This window comes from Haliotis rufescens, unplaced genomic scaffold (assembly GCF_023055435.1).
Source record: "Haliotis rufescens isolate VD_foot unplaced genomic scaffold, xgHalRufe1.0.p SCAF_4, whole genome shotgun sequence".
Classification (NCBI taxonomy): Eukaryota; Metazoa; Mollusca; class Gastropoda; order Lepetellida; family Haliotidae; genus Haliotis; species Haliotis rufescens.
In genome coordinates, this window is record NW_025964112.1 from 44,831,325 (window position 1) to 44,856,399 (window position 25,075).

Consider the following 25,075-nt stretch of genomic DNA (forward strand, 5'->3'; position numbering starts at 1 on the left):
GAAGATATCATATAAAGTATTTTTTTATCAGGTCCAAATAACACTCTGTTGTTTTCATAGTTTGGAGACTATAATTATGCCACAGGAACTCGTTTTGGGTCAGTAACTAAAACTATAAACCCCTATATATAGCACTTACTTATTTCCATATAGGGGGTACATATTTTATTTACTGACCAATAAATGCCTGTGAATTAATAAATACACGTGTCTTGCCTTTGAAAGACTAACTTCTGGTCTCTGAAATGAACATACAGTACAGAAAAAAAAGTTGTTCAATTTTCTTAATAAAAATATAATAAAAAGGAGCCCAGAGACTCCATTTATTTTCAGATACTGCAGTAATCTAGACTTGCCAAACTTTATAGACTTGCATGGGCTGTATTTGATATATTTGTATTAGGGAAATTTAGGGTCCGTAAGACAGACAATGCCTTTGACTCCCAGGTTCAAAGTTGATATATATTTTAAGGGCGCTTCAAAATCCTTCAAGTAGCTTAGATACGGAAGTTACTTCCCTTTGAACACTGCGAAAATCCGACTTTCCGCTATGACATCCAAAAGTATTATCCTGTGCTTTTCTCGGTAAGACAGACACTCGAGCCCGTAAATATATCGATGGATCAGTTAATAGAAATCCAACTCGGGCTTTCTAACCGTTGGTGTTATAACGGGAAAATATCTAAAATTGCATTATACAGGTTTAGAAACCACAAATCATGTCAAGAACGACCAGTATGTTATGGTAGTTTTGCAACCGCGATCTAGGTCGTAAAAAACGTGTTAAGCACATTCATGCTACGTAAGTCTCTATAATTGATTTATCTATATATGGGTGCACTTAGGATAGACCACCGACTGACTGCATTATTTAGTTCGCTCACGTATTTTTTAGATCAACAGTGTACAGAACACATATCAGATCAAATGTGCACATTGAACTTTGATCAATGAAGACAGAGTTATGCCCCTTGCCCCATTCATTCACACAGATAACCGTATTCGACATAATAAGCGCCCAGGGCGCTCTCAAAATTAGGAATAGGGGGCTGTTATTAGAATATTATTTTGGTGGAAAAAAAACAGAGTTGAAAGATAAATTTCGTGATTTATGCTGACAGCCTGAAATGTTTATGTACGACAGATATATTTTTCCAGAATTATATTGCCCATAATTAAGGATGCATATAACACACGAGTGTGTCTTATACGCGAATAAATAAGTCTTGTGTACATTGATCATTTGGAAGGGGTTCTAATTGGGATTGTTCACTTGCCAATATGTTAGCAAATTTCGCCGTGGGCGCTTATTGGAGCAGGGCGCTTATTACGTCGAATACGGTAATAGTATAAACAATATTTTTAAGTAAAAAAATTATAGTAACCATGGTAACATCGCATTAAAGAATAAATAAGTTGAAAACTATGAGTCAACCTGGTGTAAAGTCTGAAAGTATACCCTCCGTTCTAAGTATACCTGGGTAGATTCTGGCACCTTCCAGAATCTACCCCCCCCCCCCCCCCCCCTTTCCCAGAATCAACCCCCGGGGATATACTCTGGGAGTTCCCTGAATCTACCCCAGGTTATAACTATAATCTAGGAGCTCCCAGATTCCAGCCTTGTTTGATTTAAACATTTTTATTTCATGAACGTACATGAAGTTTTCTTTTTGGGGATGCATCTAACTCAGTCTTGATCTCTCCTGGTCAATCTTACCAACCTCCATGATCACTTTAACATAGTGATAAATGTTCCCTGAGAATGTAAATGGACAAATAATTAGATGCTTTTAATGATGTGATGTCTTCTATACTCAGAATATGTTCTTGATACTGTGATACATGCCTCCCCAAACAAAGGTACTTACAGACACAAGTGCATGCTTATAATTCAGAGCTCCAGATAAGCTGCGTATCTGCGTAAAATACGCATCAGAAATGCAGAAATACGCAGTAAAATAATATCCAAGCGTATCAAATACGCAACGAACATTACAGATACGCTACAAAAATAAAACTTGTGCGTATATTCAAAATATTGTGAAGTAACCCTGCGTATTCGATTGGCAAATCAGCAACTTATTTTGAAATTATAAAAGGGCATACCGTCAACCTTGCCAAACTCCACGATGACAGTTACATCATGATCATTTGCCATCACACTTTCTTGTGGAAGTATCGTGGTATTTTTGAGTCCTATAAAGCTCTCGAACCCACACAACACCAGTTTGCAGGGACTAGATGAATAGTGTTTTTAAATATTTAACTTAAATACCCACATGTGTAAAAACTAGTGGGTAACAGAAATTTGAATACCCAGATAGAATAGCTGATACGCAGTGATTTTAAAATGCATGGGTAAAATACCCACAACACCAAAAGCTTATTTGGAGCTCTGTAATTGGTTTCAAAATGATTTTATATGCAATCAAAAGTAGTTAGGTCTGTTCACAAAGCATATTAAAGCTTATTCAATGACATAAGTGTAAGACATTTCCTCACACAATTCTCAACACCAACTTTCGAACTTACAAATTGATGATGACTACAATGAGCTTAAGTCAATGTGATTTGTAAGATATTTTGTATTAGTTTCAACAATATTTATTTCTTCTTTGCATGTATAAAACAACATTTTGAATTTTTTGATTTGATAACAATTTGTTATAATCTACACTGGGGTAGATTCTTGGAACTTCCAGATTATACCCCCTTTGGGTAGTTTCTGGGAAGTCCCTAAAATCTACCCCGGGGTCGATTCTGGGAGCTCAAAAAACTCAAATGTATAAAAACAACACACGTAAATACCCAATGAAGCTTTTTCAGCATGCGTACAAAGGAGCTAATTTCCGTAACACAATTATAAGATAATTTACTTTCCGAGTCAAGTGTATATATTTAGAACAGTTATATACATATAAAACCTTATATTGAAATCTTAAAATGTTTACTTATTTTTGGAAAAATCTAATAGAGTGATGAATAGATGAGTGAAAAAATATTGGTTACCCAATTAAAAATGTAATAACCCAATTAAAATAGAAACCCTAGAGTAAAAACTCAATTGCTCAAAAAGTTATCTTTTGCTCTGGGACCTACTGTGTTTTGTAATGACATGATCATATTACTATGATTTGATTGTTCTTACAGCATTGCTCAGCAGATAGGCCATGGAGTGAAGCGGGAGTTTCCCTCTCCACATCAGTGTGTTCTGTCATTGCCTGGGGGAATCCCCTATGAAGCATTTGATGGCAAAGGTAAATCTACTAGATTTGACATGATCTTTGAGTATTCCAAAACTGTGTTGTACTGACTCATCCACTGATCAACTTAGACATACGTAAATATATTGTTTGAAAACTTCATGTAGTATTGTTTGTTTGTTCATTTGTTGTTTCATGGTGCACTCAGCAGTATTCGCGCTATGACAGAGGTCTGTAATAATAGTCTGGACCACGCAATCCAGTGATTGATATGATGAGCATCAATGAAAGCAATTGGGATATGGCAGACATCAACCAAGTCAGTGAGCCTGGAGACCTGATCCCGTTAGTCGCCTCTTACAAGCATGAGTAGCAAAAGACCAATTATGGGATCAAGTGGTCAGGCTCGCTGACTTGGTTGATGCATGTCCCAAATGCGTGGATTGATGCTCATGATGTCAATCACTGGATTGTGTGGTCAAGGCTCGATTATTTACAGACCGCCGTCATATAGCTGGAATATTGCTGAGGGCGGCGTTAAACAAGAAATAAACAAACAAACCAATTCTGACCTGGATCTTCACAGGGTGTATACCTCTTGGATGTTAATCAGATGTTTAGTGCACCTCCATTCTGAAAAACTGTATACATTCTTGTAAAACCATACACATTCTTGTAAAAGCATTAAATATCCTGTGTTCCACTGGCAGTCATTATTCCATCTGTTATGCAGACTGACTAAATTATTCAATATTCCCTTGTTGTGCCTACCGACTACGTCTCTCCCACCCTGCATTTTGGTAGCAAGGTTCTGGAACTTGTACAAATTGTCTATTGATATGCTAAGTAGTTGGGACAGAGATGATCTTTTGTGAGAATTTACTGTTTTTGTTTTGTGTTTTGTTTAACATTGCACTCAGCAATATTCCAGCTATTTAACAGTGGTCTGTATATAATCAAGTCTGGACCAGACAGTCCAGTGATTGACATCATCAACCCACTCAATTGGGATATGATGACATGCATTAACCAAGTCAGCAAGCCTGACCACCCAATCCCATGGCATTAAAGAACAGAATATATACCACTCAAAACAAGTAATGTAAACACCCAAAATTGGAAGGCTGTGTTGCAATACCCACCAGCTGTGACAGATTACTTTGTCACAAGAAAAATTGTGTTCTTTAACTTGTTTTGTGTAGTATATTTTGGACATGTATCTATTGCAGCCCATGTGAAACCATGGCACGTGTTGAACCTTGTGGAGTCAGGGCGAGCGCTCAGTTTCAACCCAATACCTCATGACAACCGGTCCTACCTCGACTTCCATAGGCTTTACGATCATTACTTGGCATTCATCGCATCTGCACGACTCGAAATCCAGCCGGAGATGTACGGGTATTCTGTTACCAAGAGTCCCCTCCGCTTGAACAAGGAGCTCCTCTACCATGGGAGCTCCTCGACGAACCTTGAAACCAGAGTTACTCAATCAAAAACTGGTCTGCTTCTGGCAAGCTGTCAACAACAAACAGTTTCGGTTTCCAAGGAAAACCGCCGTCCTGCAGCACTTCCTGACTGGTGGAAGGAAAAATATTCAAAAATCAACATGACAGGAAGTGCTCTGCGTATGGAACCATCACCACGTCCCAGCCAATCAGAGATCAGCTCATACTCACTGACAGTACAGCCAAGTGATACGGATACATATTTCCATGTGAACTGGACAGGTTATTTAAAATTCTGCCTGGAGGCTTTTGCATTGTTTAAATATGAAAAGGACAAGTCAGCTAATGTGCTGGAACTGTATCGACCTGTGAAGGTTGCGGAGTTAAGTTATGTGAAGGAATGCAGTCTTGGGGACACTCTGAGAGTGGACTTCTGGTCAGAGCCAACGTCAAATGATAAACTCAATTTTGAAATCACAAACTCTGAAGATAAGGTTGTCCTGTATTGCTCAGTTGAATATTTCTCAAGGTCTGAATTATGATTTCAGTTTTCAGATTCATACACAGCATTGTTCAGTGGTAACATTTGGTATAGGTGGTAATCAAACAATCTCCGAAAAATGATAATATGTGGACTCCCATTCAGTATTATTAGCACAGGATCCGTTAAGACCCAGGGTAGAATAGGTCTTCAGCAACCAATGCTTGCCGTAAAAGGCAACTATGCTTGTCGTAAGAGGCGACAAACGGGATCAAGGGGTCAGGCCCGCTTCATGATGCATGTCATTGTATCCCAATTGTGTGGATCGATGGCCATGATGTCAATCTCTGGATTGTCACGTCCAGACTCGATTATTTACAGACCGCCGTCATATAGCTGGAATATTGCTGAGTGTGGCGTTAAACAACAAACAAACAAACATTAATATAGTACCATAGTTCCTCTATTTGATGTCTCTGTGCAAGGCAGTTACCCAGCGTCCATACTGTTTAATGCTGACACTGTGGCAACATACCACCTTACCAAATCCCAAGTGCTACAGTCATTCAAAGGGTGCATTTGCAGGAAACCGTCATTATTAATCACCTGGCTTCTATTTATTGGACAGTGCATATGACCCGGCATAAATTACGGGCATGTGTGTATTGGATTCCCAACTTCCAAAAGAGGAAATATGGTATATCCCATTTACAAATATACAAAAAGAGTTTGTTAAAGTTCTGATGTTTTTTTTCCAAAACATATTGTTTGTTATTGGCATATTTGTTCTATCTCTGATACTCCTGTTTGTTATTTTGTATTAATCTGATTCTGAAATATACACAATGTAAATATGAATAATTGGATTTATGTGTGATAAAGTAACAATAAACAGATCCCATTAGTTCCTTGTTTTCTTTCTTTGCTTAACTGACAGAAATTGATTGACCGAAATGTTGTATAACATCACTCTTCAACATGCAGTTTCTATCTCCACTGGGTCAGGTCACTCTAGTAAGGTTGAAGGTATATTCCCCAGGCAAGAATGTCCACCAGACCATATCAAAGTTTTCCTGGAACTAGGCTTTGATATAGGCTAGTAGACACTCTTGGCCAGAAAGACGGATGGCAGGGTTGTACATGAGGCCAAAGTTCAAACCTCAGGATAAAAAAAACGTGCCATGACACTGTGTTCACCTGGACATGTAGTCCCGTTTACAATCTCTCATCTTAATAAAAGTTTCTGTCAGCACTGAAACATCAGGTGTACTGGTGAAACTAATGACCCAACAATGTTAAAACTTAACACTCTTGTTCCCAATGACACCAATTTGTCTGAATTTTTAAAACTGATCTTGAATATGACCGCCATAGCAACCACATTGTTTGTTTGTTTGTTGATAAATGCAGCACTCAGAAATATTCCAGCTATATGACGGCGGTCTGTAAATAATCAAGAAATTCCACTGACATCATGAGCATCTATCCACGCAGTTGGGATACAATGACATGCATCAACCATGTCAGCAACGCTGACCACCCGATCCAGATAGTCGCCTCTTATGACAAGCATAGTCGCCTGTTACGGCAAGCGTCCAGATGAACCAGCACTAGTTTCAGATTCACGTGAAAAATAACAAAAAACAAAAATAAATTTAACATTAATTTATTTACATCTAGTATCACCTGGCTTAATGCCAGACCGTAAATCTAAAGCTACAGATAAATGCTATGACAAATGCAGCATGCATCACAGACTCACTAACACTGAAATGTTTAGAAGATTCATGAACCTGAACCAGACAACCATGACTCAAAGGACACAACACAATCTTAGCGCTAAGACTAAGTATGTTAAAGTATGGGAGTTAGCGCTAAGATTGCTTTGTGCAAGTGAGCCCTGGTCAGATAATGCTGCAGCTGAAATATCCAACCACAGCGGCCAGACACCATATTCGCCCTAATAAGAAAATTGAAAAAGGGGCTACTTGTTGAAACCAGTTATTCATTTGAAGTTGGTTTCCGAAAAGGTCAGTGTGAACAAATGTTGATCTACAAGTTACTAGGCATTAAATACACGTCTTCTGTGCTGTTTTCTGTAAAATGTGGAAAAAGATGGACTGTCATGTCATGTACATGTTAGGGGGCGCTTATGAAGATTTTTTACAGACTGGTCTTGAAGTAGGGTGCTTATTGAAGAGGGTTCTTAATACATGGATGGCATAATGAACCTGTGCTGCAGCAACTATATTGTCACTATCCATTTTGCAAATAGTTTCCATACGTGCTGACGCAAGGGTGGAGGTTTCCTGTCCACCCTCCACTGAAATTAATTTTTTATTTATTATTAAAGAATTTAAAATAATGAAAAGTCATTATGTATTTATTTTTAAACATGCATAACCACTGTCACATTGGAACAATATTATTCAAATTTAGGCTTTATCTAGTAAAATATATTCATCTATATCACATTCTTTGAGGTAGAATACCTATAATATGTACAAACCAAATTATACACATCATATATAAATAGAAGTTTATAAAATGCTGAATGTCATTTGTAAAATTTCACGACTTCCTTTCATGGAAAGACATCAATACCCATTCTCCTGCTGCACAATAACTAATATAATGTATTCAGACATGTTTTTTACTAATCTAATAAGCCTTACTAATCTCTGTATACTCTGCAAAAATAGAAACGCAAAAGTAGTAAAATCATAAGATCTGACAGTGTGAAAATCTACTGTTCCATGTATGCCATATGGAACCTAGGTCAATGACCATGTATGCCATTTTTGAACATTCAATTACCATCTGTTGATTATTCATATGATATATATAATATACATAAAAAATATCCTTGGAGTTTCTTTTTTGGCAGAGTATATTAGTAATGTGCAAGGTCATTTCTTAATAAGCCAAGAGCATTTGAGTTTTATTATAACATATTTGTTTTTTAAAGTTTTTTTGATATGCCAATGCTTATTTGCTCGTTTTGGTCTAGTTTGGTAATTTCTGTTATATGTAAGTGAACAATCCTAAAGTATTGTACATTGAGGCTAACTTTTTTTTCTATTGCTTTACAACACAACCAAAAAGAAATAATTTAATCTATTTTTAAAAGGGGCCATATAATATTCTTGTGGTGGGGCAAGATTTTATTAGAGACAGAATATTTTCTCTCAGGGCACAATTATTTATTTTTTTTGTAAAAAATTTTCTGACCCAATTTAAATAAATATAATCCAAGGCTCCTTAACAGTCAGTCCCAACTATTCAAAAGTTTTAACTTTATCAGTTTTCAGTTTGCAAAGAGGGTAAACCTTTTTTTATATCACACATATAAGACACATTTTCAGAACAATAAAATAATATATTACAAGAAAATGATAAAATGCTTAATTTATTTAAATACGTTTTTTTAACCAGAAACAATATTAATGACTTTTTTAGAGTAAAAGTATCATTTATACTTATCCTGACTCATGCTATTGCTTATCTCAACTCATTTCCTAAAGTTAGTGGAAACGTCCTGAACTGTGTTCCCGGACAACGGAATAAAAACAGCTCACTCGAATGCACCCCTGGTCTGAGCATGTGCACTGGGAACATGAGTCAGGATAAGGTAAAACTGCATGTATAATCTATTTTGTTTGGTAAAAATCAATATACAACATTTTTTTTGGCACAAAAGTTATTAAGATACAATCCATGCATACATTTTTAGTTTTTTTACTCCTCACATGTAGATCTGTTCTTTATAAATGAACAGCTTTAGGACTAGAGGGCACCACATTTATAATTATCACAATGTTAATGTTTGCACCCCATTGCTTTTTCATCTTCTTGAACCGGGCGTGGAAGCATGTTGCTTCTTCCATCATGGTCGTTTCACTTAGTCACACTATAGTATGACTCACATTAATCAGATAGTCCATCTTGACTGTTTATACTATAATGGGAAGATGGTCGGAAGTCTCGAGATGTCACACGTCTCAACTCTGGATAGAGTGTCCCATTTTGAGAGTTATCTCCCTTTGGTTTAGAGTTCTCATCTTCTGAAGCACTGCTGCTCAAAGAGGAATTTCCACTCGTGTCTACATCACTGGTTTCTATAGATACAAAACTGTCTGCTGACAAAACGCTGTCTGAGAGAGCACTGTCACATGATGTGTTGGGAATGCTGATTGAGAGACGTGCAGGTGATTGTCGAACGACTCTGAAACAAATGGAAAAAGTGACAGTTGAATATAGGGTGAGTGATTGACTTGGTTTTAGCACCACTTTAAACAGTATTCTAGTTATCATGGTATGTCAGCTTACTGTGGGAGGAACTATCAGATGTTTATGGGTATGATGCTCAAACCTAGAAAGGGCAAATCAAGATTCAAACCCATGATCATGTTTTAACTCTGCACAGGAATTGGGCAGCACCCTAGACGTCTGTGCAAATCGGTGCCTTAGAAGACTGGTCCATCTGTGGCCCCCCAAATATGGTGAACTGACATGAGGATCATGAGTGAGGATACGCAGGTATAAGATCCAGTTGTACTGAATCCATAGGCATCAGCTTCAGTTAGTGAGCTAGTATGGTTTTATGTCGTTTTTAGCAATATTCCAGCACAGACACCAGAAATGGACTTCACACTTTGTACCCATATGGGGAATCAAACCAGGTCTTTGGCATGAGATGCGAATGCTTAAACCACAAGGCTACCCCACAGCCAGGAATCAGAAACCAAAGCATCATAGGGGTCGACCATTTCAGGTGAACCTGTAAATAATCTTGTAAAGTCTTGACAATCCAGTTATTGATATTAAGAGCAACAATCCAGTGATTAATAGCATGAGCAAAAATCCACTGGGTTACACCAACACACCATCAACTGAGTCACCAGCCAATCCATTTGATTTCCTTGAGCAGCATAGGTTGCTGAGGAACAATTCCCAGGAACCAGGAATCCCCACAGGGCCATTTTGTTTTTTATTTGTATATTAAAGTCTGTAATTTGTAATATTCTCACCTGTCCACCTTCTTCTTGCCACCTGCCTTCCACACACTCTGAATGTATTCCTCTGTCAGTTTCCCCGAGATGAAGTCACTGATGTCCCTCCCTGTCAAGTCTGTCTGCAGGAACAGGTGTAGCACCGAGTCAGACAGGTACAACTTTTCAGCAATCACACTGAAAATGGGAAACAGATAGTCAGTGAGGAACCATTTCATTACTTTACAGGCCTGCAGTGACCCTTAACATTAATCATTGGGTATCCCCCAGATACCCACTTTTGTAAGTCAAGGTAAAAAACCCTGAAGGAACTGTTGCCACTACATTCTTGCAGGGGAATGCATCATGACTTCAGGTCTACCATTCCATAGGCCCTCAAAACTACAATGTGGGTACCAGTTCATGTCTGTTAATGTTTTATGCAATACTGCCCAATAACTCTGGGCCCAGGGTATATATATTCCTCAGAGTTGCTAGGACTCTGGTTGCATGTGGTTTCTCCATAGGCAAGTGACTTTCTTCAAAATACATGCCTCTGTAATATGAAGCAAGTACATACGTGTTAAGGAACTTTTCAAGGCCTTCCTGTCTCTTCTGGATAAATTCATCATCAAATCTCTGTATGAAGAACTTCTTTGGTGGTAGATCAGGAGGAGTTCTGCACAATAGAAGCAATACAAATATACAGCAAGAATGTCATAGAAAATACCATGACATTTACTCATTTTATGGATGAGAAACTTTCAGAACCATAAACAGGAATAAGATGGTGTTTCGACACTTCCTGTCCTGTCATTTTTTCATATGTATGGTGACCCAATAAATTGGCTAACAATTCCCAAATATACTGTTCTTGTTATAATAATAGATGTGATGTAGCCTCCCTGTGACCTGACCTAAAGTGAATGTCCCACAGATGTGATGTAGCCTCCCTGTGAACTGACCTAAAGTGAATGTCCCACAGAAGTGATGTAGCCTCCCTGTGAACTGACCTGAAGTAGGATGTCCCACTGAAGTGATGTAGCCTCCCTGTGAACTGACCTAAAGGAGCTATGTCCCACAGAAGTGATGTAGCCTCCCTGTGAACTGACCTAAAGTGAATGTCCCACAGAAGTGATGTAGCCTCCCTGTGAACTGACCTGAAGTAGGATGTCCCACAGAAGTGATGTAGCCTCCCTGTGAACTGACCTGAAGTAGGATGTCCCACTGAAGTGATGTAGCCTCCCTGTGAACTGACCTGAAGTAGGATGTCCCACTGAAGTGATGTAGCCTCCCTGTGAACTGACCTAAAGTGAATGTCCCACAGAAGTGATGTAGCCTCCCTGTGAACTGACCTGAAGTAGGATGTCCCACTGAAGTGATGTAGCCTCCCTGTGAACTGACCTAAAGTGAATGTCCCACAGAAGTGATGTAGCTTCCCTGTGAACTGACCTAAAAGAGCTATGTCCCACAAAAGTGATGTAGCCTCCCTGTGAACTGACCTAAAGTAGGATGTCCCACAGAAATGATGTAGCCTCCCTGTGAACTGATGTAGCCTCCCTGTGAACTGACCTAAAGTAGGATGTCCCACAGAAGTGATGTAGCCTCCCTGTGAACTGACCTAAAGTAGGTTGTCCCACAGAAGTGATGTAGCCTCCCTGTGATGTCCCACAGAATTGATGTAGCCTCCCTGTGAACTGATCTAAAGTAGGATGTCCCACTGAAGTGATGTAGCCTCTGTGTGAACTGACCTAAAGTAGGATGTCCCACAGAAGTGATGTAGCTTCCCTGTGAACTGACCTAAAGGAGCTTTGTCCCACAGAAGTGATGTAGCCTCCTTGTGAACTGACCTAAAGGAGCTATGTCCCACAGAAGTGATGTAGCCTCCCTGTGAACTGATGTAGCCTCCCTGTGAACTGACCTAAAGTAGGATGTCCCACAGAAGTGATGTAGCCTCCCTGTGAAATGACCTAAAGTAGGATGTCCCACAGAAGTGATGTAGCCTCCCTGTGAACTGACCTAAAGGAGCTCTGTCCCACATAAGTGATGTAGCCTCCCTGTGAACTGACCTAAAGTGAATGTCCCACAGAAGTGATGTAGCCTCCCTGTGAACTGACCTGAAGAAGGATGTCCCACTGAAGTGATGTAGCCTCCCTGTGAACTGACCTAAAGTGAATGTCCCACAGAAGTGATGTAGCTTCCCTGTGAACTGACCTAAAAGAGCTATGTCCCACAAAAGTGATGTAGCCTCCCTGGGAACTGACCTAAAGTAGGATGTCCCACAGAAGTGATGTAGCCTCCCTGTGAACTGATGTAGCCTCCCTGTGAACTGACCTAAAGTAGGATGTCCCACAGAAGTGATGTAGCCTCCCTGTGATGTCCCACAGAAGTGATGTAGCCTCCCTGTGAACTGATCTAAAGTAGGATGTCCCACTGAAGTGATGTAGCCTCTGTGTGAACTGACCTAAAGTAGGATGTCCCACAGAAGTGATGTAGCCTCCCTGTGAACTGACCTAAAGGAGCTTTGTCCCACAGAAGTGATGTAGCCTCCTTGTGAACTGACCTAAAGGAGCTATGTCCCACAGAAGTGATGTAGCCTCCCTGTGAACTGATGTAGCCTCCCTGTGAACTGACCTAAAGTAGGATGTCCCACAGAAGTGATGTAGCCTCCCTGTGAAATGACCTAAAGTAGGATGTCCCACAGAAGTGATGTAGCCTCCCTGTGAACTGACCTAAAGGAGCTATGTCCCACATAAGTGATGTAGCCTCCCTGTGAACTGACCTAAAGGAACTATGTCCCACAGAAGTGATGTAGCCTCCCTGTGATGTCCCACAGAAGTGATGTAGCCTCCCTGTGAACTGACCTAAAGGAGCTATGTCCCACAGAAGTGATGTAGCCTCCCTGTGAACTGACCTAAAGGAACTATGTCCCACAGAAGTGATGTAGCCTCCCTGTGATGTCCCACAGAAGTGATGTAGCCTCCCTGTGAACTGACCTAAAGGAGCTATGTCCCACAGAAGTGATGTAGCCTCCCTGTGAACTGACATAAAGGAACTATGTCCCACAGAAGTGATGTAGCCTCCCTGTGATGTCCCACAGAAGTGATGTAGCCTCCCTGTGAACTGACCTAAAGGAGCTATGTCCCACAGAAGTGATGTAGCCTCCCTGTGAACTGACCTAAAGGAGCTATGTCCCACTGAAGTGATGTAGCCTCCGTGTGAACTGACCTGAAGTAGGATGTCCCACAGAAGTGATGTAGCCTCCCTGTGAACTGACCTAAAGGAGCTATGTCCCACAGAAGTGATGTAGCCTCCCTGTGAACTGACATAAAGGAACTATGTCCCACAGAAGTGATGTAGCCTCCCTGTGAACTGACCTAAAGTAGGATGTCCCACAGAAGTGATGTAGCCTCTGTGTGAACTGACCTAAAGTGAATGTCCCACAGAAGTGATGTAGCCTCCCTGTGAACTGACCTGAAGTAGGATGTCCCACTGAAGTGATGTAGCCTCCCTGTGAACTGACCTAAAGGAGCTATGTCCCACAGAAGTGATGTAGCCTCCCTGTGAACTGACCTAAAGTAGGATGTCCCACAGAAGTGATGTAGCCTCCCTGTGAACTGACCTAAAGTGAATGTCCCACAGAAGTGATGTAGCCTCCCTGTGAACTATGTCCCACTGAAGTGATAAAGAATCCATCGTGAACTCACCTGATGGGGTGGTGTGTCTTCAACTGTTTCCTGAGCCAATCAAACTCGGAGAATCTGCGTCTCACAGAGGTATGGGGTAGACTGAAGGCCTTATGAGCAGTCTGCAAGCACAAGTCACACATACAGGGCACTTTTGCACAACACAACAGAATGTAGAGTCGAGTATGAAAAGTCCTACACAAATGCATTTTTTAAGTTATAGAATTATTTATATAACAGGTATTCAAAAATTATTTTTGATAAAGATCAGCTCTGAAGTAATGGAAGGGCTCATGTAATTGCCATGATTCATTCATACTTAATAATATCCAAATCTAATTTTTGCAACCAGAAAGGTTCCTCATAATGCTTTATCCAATGCGACCACAAAACAGCTTGATAATGCTGTTGACATGAAGCATCTGAGGTGTACCTGTATAGTGATGTCATATGTGGTGTATCGCCCCTCATCCCAGGTGTGGTGGGTCACAGGATTCTGCACACGAACCTGTGGCAGGGGACACTGAAATAGAACAAACGCATCATAGGGTGGAATAACAAAACACATCATAGGGTGGAATAACAAAACACATTATACATGTTATAGGGTGGAATAACAAAACACATTATAGGGTGGAATAACAAAACACATTATAGGGTTGAGTAACAAAACACATTATTGGGTGGAATAACAAAAAACATTATAGGGTTGAGTAACAAAACACATCATAGGGTGGAATAACAAAACACATTATAGGGTTGAGTAACAAAACACATTATAGGGTTGAGTAACAAAACACATTATAGGGTTGAGTAACAAAACACATTATAGGGTGGAATAACACAACAAATTATAGGGTGGAATAAACAAAACATTTAGTAGGGTGGAAGATATCAAAACACAGCATCAGGTGGAATAACAAAACACATTATCATGCCTCATTTCAGAATGATGAGATCTGATTTGTCCAAGAGATCCTGATGAAATACTGTGTAGCCCACCTTGGATGGTAATAAATTTCTCAGTGGGGGAATAAATCTCTTATACCCAGCCACAAGCAATACAGGCAGCTCATGGATTTCTGAGAGGCAAAACAAAACCCTTATACCCTGCTTAAAAGTAAAAAGCTGCACGCTTTTTCCGAGTCAATGAAAGTCATGTGACATACATTGCTGCTCAATCAACAGCTGCTTTCTATCAATTTGGAAATTGGGTTAATTCTTTAACAATGTCATAAGATCTATTTGTCTGGCTCGTATAAAACCTAACACAGGATGCATAAAAAACCCTGTACCCCTTGTGATCCTGTTACAACTTATATTATGGGGTGGAATAACAAAACACATCATAGGGTGGCAAGTCAATATTATTGTCACTATTCTGTTATTTGAAACCTGTCCCTGGTGTACACACCATGATGTATACAACACACACACATTAGAAGCTGTATTTAGGGGTGTATCACTAACCTCATATATCTATACTTGAATGATACATACCGGTATTGTAATAATCAATTTGAGCCATTAATGCATGAAATTATCCATGTTCCAAGAGACTGTTGATATCAAAGTGTTTGGGTTAATTTTGGTTAATATAATAATTAAATGCAACCAGATTTAGCATTGTTTCTTGGTTTCAGCTGTTATCAGGCCAAGTTACTGGTAAACGTAATACATATTGTTTACACAAGATGGATACATCTGTAGCAATGAACATATATATGTGGCCCAGTTGAAACAAAGACAAGTCCCCAGGTCATTTAACTAATGACAAAACTCTTGAATCCAACTTTCCAATCCAACTCACAAATAAAGTACCCAATACACATTACCTTCTCAGCCATGATTACAGATAGTGAAAGTGTGTCGAAGCACAAACTATATGAAACCAAAACCTGCCTGGACTGTATAAACCCTCATCAAGATGTGAGAAATAAGTTCCTGCTCATGGAACAGCGACTGGTGGGAAACCCCACACTATCTCACTAATAGTGTCACCCAATGTCAACAAGTCCTGTAGTGAAATTGTTCTTTTTCCCTGTATTTCACTAGAGGAATAATTCCCATGGAACAGTTTTCACATGGAATTTTTTTCCAACAAATTTACACTAGCAATATTTATTCCATGTGGATGTCGCTGACATCTACGCTGACAGTATGATTTAGCCCAAACTGCATTAAATATATTCATGCTTTTTTCAGCACCTGAGTTGCAAGTAGCTGAAAGTGATTTCCTGTTTCAAGGTTGGGAATGTAGAGAATGAGAAAGACTGAACCAAAATATACCTATCAATCTTGACATAATAATCCATACTGTTACTTAGTCCATAAACTTGAGTAACATACATTTGTTGTAGCTGCACGTGTTATCTTCCATTTGTACAGGGGTTACTGTAGACTGGGCTACACATGTCAAGTCTTCTGGATGTTTCTGGATATCATTAATTTATAAGTCTGTAGTAAAGTGAACAAAATAAAAAAGATAAATAAAAAAGTAAGAAAAGGGTTCGCCATTCCTTGCAGAGATGTGACCTGTGTCATGGTGGTAAAATGAAATGAGGAACTACGTGGTTGTGCTCTATACTTAGTCATGACCCTGTATCAAGCTCCGGCACATGATTGATTAACATTGCACCAGGAAATTGAAACTAATTAGACTAGCAGTTCTACAGACATGTATAGGGCCAGGTTACTCTGAAAAAGCATTGAACAAGTCAAATATATATATTCACAACAAAAATCTTTCCCTGAAATGTTAAGTAAGGATAAGATATATGGAGGAACAACTTCCGAATTATTTTGGTATAGGGTCTAACGCCGTTATCAAGCAAGTGCTGCTCCTAATTGTAATAAAGAAGATGTTCATCCATATATTTTATCCTTACTTAGTACTTCAACTTCAAAGTGCCCCAACCTGAAATGTTAGTTCATACCTTGCTAAAATCTATCATGATGAAAGCACTTAATGATATCCAAGGTATGTGTGCTTGAGATAGCACGTCCTGTATTGGTGGCTGCTCATGGGGACTGACACTGATAGTCATGTCCTATAGCTACTAGTCAGCTGATCTGTCACATGTGTCCGGGTTGGATCAATTGCCACATATATACACTTGGAGTTGATAACTCCCTTATTGCCCAGTAAATATTGAATATATGTTCACAGGTTAAAGACCATGGTCACCCCACTCATGATATATGAATTACTCATTTTAGAAATTTTTATTTTTTACGTTTCCATGGCAACAAGATGGACAAGATGGTTCTGTGAGGGTAGGGTTCGTTTCCGGAGCATAACTCATCAACCTATCAATATTTTTTCATGAATTGGCAGGTTTGTCAGGTACATGCTGAACTGGTGCCTTTTGCTATTTAGAAATTTTAGACATTTTTATTTTTTACGTTTCCATGGCAACAAGATGGACTTAGGTTCCAAACTCTTCTTTTTTTACAATTTCCATGACAAGTTCCACCTCGGTTAAAAAAGGTTAGGGTTTGTTTAGATTTGATTATGTCATAAATTCTGCAACAGGGGCGGGGGATATAGCCACGTTAGTGGCAAACTCTTGTTAGCCTTTGTCTGTCTTGTAAGACCTATAAGGCAGTATGAATATCATTTATTTTCAAACAAATAAAATTAATTAAGTCTGTTGTAATTTTAATGCTATTATTAACAAGTAAACATCATTTTGTACAAATTCAAGGCTTATCAGGAGTTTTTGTGATGCTTTTAATATTTTTAAAGCTTTTCAATGTTGACACTGAAAATGACGGTACCTAAAAATTCAAGGCATTTTCAAGCCTAGATCATTTGCTTGATAACGGTGTTAGAATCTACACCGAAACGTCGCCCTAATTGTAATAAAGAGGTTGCTCATCCATAACAATTTTGTCTTAGTTACCATTCCAACTTCTAAATGCCACTCAAAGAAGTTATTTTCAAGCCTGTATGAACCTTGGCTACAGCTTCAGTACCAGATGCTTTTAAGATCTGGCATCAACTAATACTTGCTATGAATCCCTCCACAGTAAAGTGTTGTTTTTGTGCCAGCCTTCACAAGCTAGATGCTTTACAGGGTTTCATTCAGAATCTATGATAGTGACATGGCTAGTGATAAAAAATTTCAAATGGGGTAATGATATAGACGATTGTCCTTTAATTTAGACTACAAACTCTGAGGGGTCTTTATGTCTTTATGTCATATGTGTCAGGCAAAATTACCATGATCACTGCATTAAAATATTTACTGAAAATGTGTTGTCTTTGGTTGTTTATATGTAAATATGACCCAAATATATTCCTATTCCTATCATAACCATATTGATTGCTCTCTTCTCTTGGCACATGCTAAGCACAGTCATTATTTGCAAAGTCACCTACTTGAAAGTGACCTCGTGGCTTGAGCTGATATGCGAGTCCAGATATAGGTGTAAGAACTGTATGTAAACATTCCACACTAACACAACTCCCAATGCCTTCTTGATAACACAGCAAATTTCAACCACTGATTTTGTCAATGAGCACTGCTTGTTTAGCTTTTATGTTTCTATATACCTACTCGTCTGACCACCATAACATAACAATCCAGTGAGCATTGTGTAATCCAGAAATATTCCAGCAATTTCACAGCGAGAGACACCAGAAATGGGCTTCACACATTGTAACCATGTAGTGAACTGAGTGAGTGAATAGGATTTTAAGTCGCTTTTAGCAATATTCTGCAATTTCACAGCGATATTATAACGAACGGCTGATCGGGACTAGAGTTAGACAGTAGAAGTGAGTGAATGCTGTTTGACTGCACAGACAGCAATACTCTACATTCTACAACAGTATGCATTCACCGAGATGACCAGTCCTTGTTTTATCCCCTTAATGCCAATGGGGGATACCAGAAATGGTCTTCACGCACTGTACCTATGTGGGGATTTGAACCCGGGTCTTTGACGTGAAGAGAGAAAGCTTTACCTACTAGACTACTGCCCCTATAGTGAATTGAACCCAACTGACAATCAAACACCACATGAACACCACTAGGCTACCCCACCGCCCCTGTAGTGAATTGAACCCAACTGACAATCAAACACCACATGAACACCACTAGGCTACCCCACCGTTCCTGTAGTGAATTGAACCCAACTGACAATCAAACACCACATGAACACCACTAGGCTACCCCACCGCCCCTGTAGTGAATTGAACCCAACTGACAATCAAACACCACATGAACACCACTAGGCTACCCCACCGTTCCTCACTGTGGTGACTTCACGTTACCAGTCCACTCGAGGAAATACTGCTATGCTTCCCCTAACTACTTTTTCCAACATTGGAACTTATCTGTATATTGATATACCGTATTCGACGAAATTAGAAATAGGGGGCTCTTATTAGAATATAATTTTGGTGAAAGAGTTGGAAGATTGTAAATTCTGTGGTTTATGCTGACAGCCTGAAATGATACAAAAGAAAAGTCTGTGCGTATTATACACGACAGATATGTTTTTCCAGAATTTAATTGCCCGTAATTAAGGTTGCATATAACCCACGAGTGCGCATTATACACAAATAAATAAGTCTTGTGAACATTGATCAATCGGAAGGGTGCTAATTGGGATTGTTCACTAGCGAATATAATAGCAAATATCGCAGTGGGCGCTTATTACGTCGAATACGGTATATATATATATATATATATATATATATATATATATATATATATATATATCATTGAAAACCAATATCCTCCATACCTGTTTACAGCCTCACATACAATCTGAACATCATTATTGTCCATATATAGAATATATAATTGGTTCCGGTATGTATCATTTACATTTGAACTGTCATTTCATTATTCCCTTGTTGGGCATTATACAAACAAACATGTTGTATTGGCATGACAATGACTGAGGAAAGTTGTCTATCAGCCGACAGTACATTATCACACAGGTGTGTAACTAAAGTTGGCAGTCGTATTCCATATCACATGTGAATATTCCCCAGGTCACATTGCTTGACCTGTCCCATGACTGAAGTGATACCTGCCCCGTGAGCTGTATACAGCATTTAATACAACATTTCACAATGAATGCTCACTGCAATGAGATTATCCCAATAAAAGCAACACAAACCCTACATAAATGGAAGGCAGTAAATTTTGACCTCATGGGAACAAATATTTCTGGTTAAGATGTACTGGTTCACTTGAAATGATTTTAATATTCATCACTTAATGATCAATTATTGTAGTTCCTTTTCAGATTATAACTGCATTATTGATATTCAAAACAGGAGAAATCCCTGAATTTGTTAAATGGAAATGGGATTGACTGCAAAACAATTTGTAGTTTTTGATGACTACATTTCTTTTTTGGTCACATTGTTTACCTGCCACAATCATATATTAGAAAATAGACTGTATAACCATAGAGAAAAATCATACTTCCTCAGTATTAAGTATGTATGCTGTGCTCAGGGACAGATCCAGGATTTAAATTATGTGTGTGTGTGGGGGGGGGGGGGGGGGGGGGGGGGCACGCAGAGAAATCGCAAAAATGATAATGATATAAATTAATTCACAAACACGAAATGAAAACCATTATCAATTTGTTTACGTACGACCAAAACATGTTATCATAGTAGGTAACTTTTTCAGTGTGTGTGTTTGACATAAAAAAGGGGACTGACCACCCAGAATCCCCTCTTCCCCTGTATCCGCCACTGACACTTGATTGTGTCGCATGTTTACGGGCCACCATTGTATGGCAGGAGTAGTGCTGGGTTGCGGCTTTAGGCAACAAACAGTTTGTTATGCAACATAAGCGAATGGCTGGTGCTACTGGTAGAGCAAGACATGATCACCCTTTTAGCAAACACCTGCAGGGCATTGAAGGGTAACACATGGTCTGTTAGCCCAAGACTAGTGAAAATCTAGAGACTGTTACTGTTAAGTATGCATACATAGTGTTCAGTCAGTATTTTTGACAGCTGCATACCAAACTCATTCACTGAATATAGCAATGGTGATTTTTAAAAAGTGGGGAATAAAAAACATGATTTCTTAAAATTTTGTAACAATGTTATGCATGGGCGGATACAGCTTTTTGAAAAGGGGGGTTGCAAAATTAAGATCTATTTAATGTCTTTGGTGGTAATTTATACAGAAATAAGGATATTTTTCGAAATAAAAAAGGGGGGGGGGGGGGGGCGCACCCCCCTCTGTATCCGCCCATGTTATGGTTACTGTGAGACAAGTTTGAAGACAATCTTATCCAGTGTAAAACATGTTACATGTTAAATTAAAAATATATACTAAGATGTAGGGTCATTTAGAATTTACAACACTGTCATCATTTCTCTGAAAATCATAAAGTGTTATAATCATCCATCATCCATATTATCATATCCCAGAGCACTTTAAAAACAATGTTTCTAACATCAAAACAATAAATGTACAATATATGAAATAAAGTTGTTATCGTCACAGATGATGATACGATGCCACTATTTCTATCAAAATTATATATTTTCTGAGACTAAGCATTAGTCTACCTACACCCCACTTCAACGCAGTTATATAGATGGAATATTGTTGAGTGCAAACAAACAAAACACCACACTTCTGGATCCAAGGACTTGCCTATCAGCATGAAAATGTTACAAAACAGTAATTCCATTTAGATAGTATGTTGGTATTTTAACAACTGATATATCGCTAATATAGTTTGGCATTATTAGCGTTTAACAGTTCCTTTATGAACAGATAGGTCGAGTGATATTTCTTGGAATTTGTTAGTTTCGCACTACGTAGTAGCACTAAGTACATCTACACCAACAGTGATCTCGGGAACTGTTGTAAAACTGGGTGACCTAGATAGTGAGATACGAAAATATGTCTTACTCTGTACCAAATCACTCTCAGATTATTCTTTCACATCAACCACCAGGACATGAAGCTAACTCCGATACTGGTCATAAACACAGGTTATTTGCATAACTGAAAACAACCGATTCACATAGGCTACAACTTTTGTTTTCCGAGTTAGTAGGTATTGCTCCAGCTCTCTCGGGATGTGTGGGTTCGTGACCATGTTGTCGTCTAGCCTTGATATAATAGGTCGTAATTTCCATTGCACATTGTGAAAAGATCTCGTTCAACTCACGATTGTTTTCTTCCAAACCATTTTGTTGCGTTCTGGTTTACTTTCTGTCTGACAATACTTGACCACAACTGTCAACAACCCGAGTGACCTGTCAGACGATGACCCCCGTGTTTTTAATGATGCAAGATACTACTACTGCAACAACTAATATCATAGCTTACTTTTAACTTACACATTTCTCTATGAACCATTTTTACCAGCTAACATACCTACATTATGGCACAAAGATAACTATTAACATTTTGAAGGAATGATTTCGTTTGATAATTATAAAACTAATATATATGCACTCGTTTCGTTTCGTTAAATATGAATAGTTAAAGGGAAGTTAGTACATACTTCAATCACATGATACTCATTCATAGCTTGATTTTCTATTTTTAGATCACTCGCGCGCATTTTTAAAGTTTCAAATCTCCCCGTTTTCGGTGCATAAATATATATGTTTTATTTGTTGTTGAAATATCTATGTAATGTAGGTAACTGATGTTCACTATATGAAACCCCAAGCTGAACCAAATTTTGCACGATGCACGACTTATGCAAAATATAGCAACAACATTGTGGAATATGCCTTTAATAGCCTTGCTCCAAGCCTACACAGCCATGGGTGAAGTCTTTGAAAGGCATTTTGAAGTAATACACGTAAGGAAGAAAATTTATGGATGTCAACTTCTTTATTTTGACAAACACAACCTTTTGGAGTATATGCTTACTCCTTCAGTCAGGTGATAAAGATCACCTAATCCCTAAATCCTAAAAATATAAGAATTTTAAAATGCTCTTGTCAGTAAATTATATAGTTTTATAGTTATATAGTTATATATGACTGTAAATATATACTGATGTAAATGAATAAGAGAACCCTTAGAAATCAGTGCACAGTGTTATTCTATCTTCTTGCCGATTTAGAGGTTTTGTCTGAGATGTTGACTTTGCTATATGATGCTGCGATGTTGTTGTGCTGGATGTAAATAATAACGTAGCTGTAGTTACGAAAGATAATCCAGTAATTAAACACTTACAGAACAATACTTATCTTTAATGTCAATTATATAATGTATGCTATTTCTTATGTCACTTTCAATACATTGTAATTTGTATGTGTATCATGTTTGGGAGAGGCATTCAGATAAGCAAAATTTGCTTGTTTGCCAATCCCTCCACTTTATGGAAATAAATATGTTTATATCACACTTAGTTTTAGACACTGTAAAATTATATGCTATCATGGGTTCCTAGCCTTGCCCACTAAATACGCATTGGAAACAACGCATACACCGACTTAACGCCGACAAATTCGCCAGATTTATATACGACAGCCCGAGATGTTGTTGTGGCTATCATACGGAAGATGCACTTCATTTCTTTTTTACGTGTCCCTTAAACAGTACAGTAAGGCAAAACATGTATTATTTCGTAAAAGGCTACGATTTAAATTCAATTGTAAATGGTAATTCAAATTTAACGACAGTAACAAATCTTGAAATTTTGAAATCGGTGCACAGTTTTATTCTATCTTCTTGCCGATTTAGAGATTTTGTCTGAGATGTTGACTTTGCTGTATGATACTGCGATGCTGTTGTGCTGGATGTAAATAATAACGTAGCTGTAGTTACGAAAGATAATCCAGTAATTAAACACTTACAGAACAATACTTATCTTTAATGTCAAGTATACAATGTATGCTATTTCTCATGTCACTTTCAATACATTGCTATTTGTATTTGTATCATGTTTGGGTGAGGCATTCAGATAAGCAAAATTTGCTTGTTTGCCAATCCCTCCACTTTATGGAAATAAATATGTTTATATCACGAAACAACGCATACAAACACATTTCAACATTTGATTCTAACATTTGTTGAAATCAAATGTTCTGACAGTAAAGTCTATTTCCGTATATATTTAATTATTCCCTATTTTTTTTCCTTCAGCATATATGCCGTTGGGGTAATAATACTGAGGTATCATATTAAGTGATTGGGCTCCTCTCTGCAAAATGCACAGGAGTCACATATAGGAGTCGATTCCCCTACACGGGGCCATTATGTTTATTTTAGTCACCAAATACAGCTAACCTTTTCTCATTTGGCTGCAAAAAGATATTGTTTTTGTGTTGCAAAAGATATACAATGAATAATATATTTATTATATTCATTCCTATATGTGTTGAAAAGGCGATGGATGGTAATGTTAGAGAGATTTAACGAGCGCTTCCGGGGGGACCTGATTTGGCACTCGGGAGATGAGTGCTCACCGACTGACTGACTGACTGACTGACTGACTGACTGACTGATATAGGAGATTTAACGTGCGCTTTCCGACTTTAGCACACGGGCCTGGCCGGGCCATTTAGTGTATTGCGAAAAGGGTGAAAGTGGTGTGTGCAACCCAAGAGGGGGCTTTTAGGGGTTGCATATATTGAATTTTTGGAATTTTAAATTTGGAATAAATGCCGAAGTGGATGCTCACCATCAGATTTGCCATGAAATACCCAATGATGAAAGGACAAGCTTAGATGATAATTGTCATTGACACGCGTATGACAGGTGAGAACGATGATGTCACTACGCAATCTGCATGAGATTATACAGCGTAGCGTTTCCTGAATACCGTGCAGTGTATATTCTGTGTCCTCGTTCACGTGACAGGAAACTAATTTGCCTGGTTGATAAGTCGTCAGCGACTGTACTTGACACCTGCGGGTTTAATTAGTATGTGATTTTAGAACTCATAGGTCTAATTAGCATGTGTCTTCAACATATTTCAGGTTTAATTAGCATGTGACTTTAGCATCTGTAGGTTTAATTATCACGTGACTGTAGCATCTCTATTTTTTAAACTAGCATGTGACTTAAGCATCTATAGATTTAATTAGCATGTGACTTTAGCATACATAATTTTAACTAGCATGTGACTTTAGCATCGATAGGTTTAATTAGCATGTGACTTTAGCATATATAATTTGAATTAGCATGTGACTTCAGCATCTATAGGTTTAATAAGCAGATTACATCACCTGTTTACTTAATTAAGGAAGCAGATGCTAATTAGTTATAGTTAAATAATTATTTAGCATTTTTGAATTTATTTTGCT

The 25,075-nt window shown here is 38.5% G+C and overlaps 2 protein-coding genes across 4 annotated transcripts; one reads left to right on the top strand and one right to left on the bottom strand.

Moving 5' to 3' along the window:
- Window positions 1-519: 519 nt before the first annotated feature.
- On the top strand, window positions 520-5,413 carry LOC124152876. The gene is made up of 3 exons (XM_046525933.2): window positions 520-585; window positions 3,151-3,257; window positions 4,433-5,413. The coding sequence occupies exons 1-3, from the start codon at window positions 551-553 to the stop codon at window positions 5,188-5,190; spliced, it is 900 nt and encodes a 299-aa protein (XP_046381889.2). The 5' UTR covers window positions 520-550; the 3' UTR covers window positions 5,191-5,413.
- Window positions 5,414-6,779: 1,366 nt separating this feature from the next.
- On the bottom strand, window positions 6,780-22,095 carry LOC124152302 (sorting nexin-10B-like). 3 transcript variants are annotated; one of them, XM_046525211.2, is made up of 6 exons: window positions 21,976-22,095; window positions 14,240-14,329; window positions 13,828-13,928; window positions 10,701-10,799; window positions 10,160-10,318; window positions 6,780-9,354 (listed from the first exon to the last, which is right to left on the bottom strand). In XM_046525211.2, exons 1-6 carry the CDS (start codon window positions 21,994-21,996, stop codon window positions 9,057-9,059), a joined length of 768 nt encoding a protein of 255 aa, XP_046381167.2. In that variant the 5' UTR covers window positions 21,997-22,095; the 3' UTR covers window positions 6,780-9,056. The 3 variants fall into 3 exon arrangements, with proteins under 3 accessions (XP_046381167.2, XP_046381158.2, XP_046381170.2); XM_046525202.2 differs by lacking the exon at window positions 21,976-22,095 and adding an exon at window positions 16,743-16,895; XM_046525214.2 differs by lacking the exon at window positions 21,976-22,095 and adding an exon at window positions 15,642-16,541.
- Between the last annotated feature and the right edge of the window lie 2,980 nt (window positions 22,096-25,075).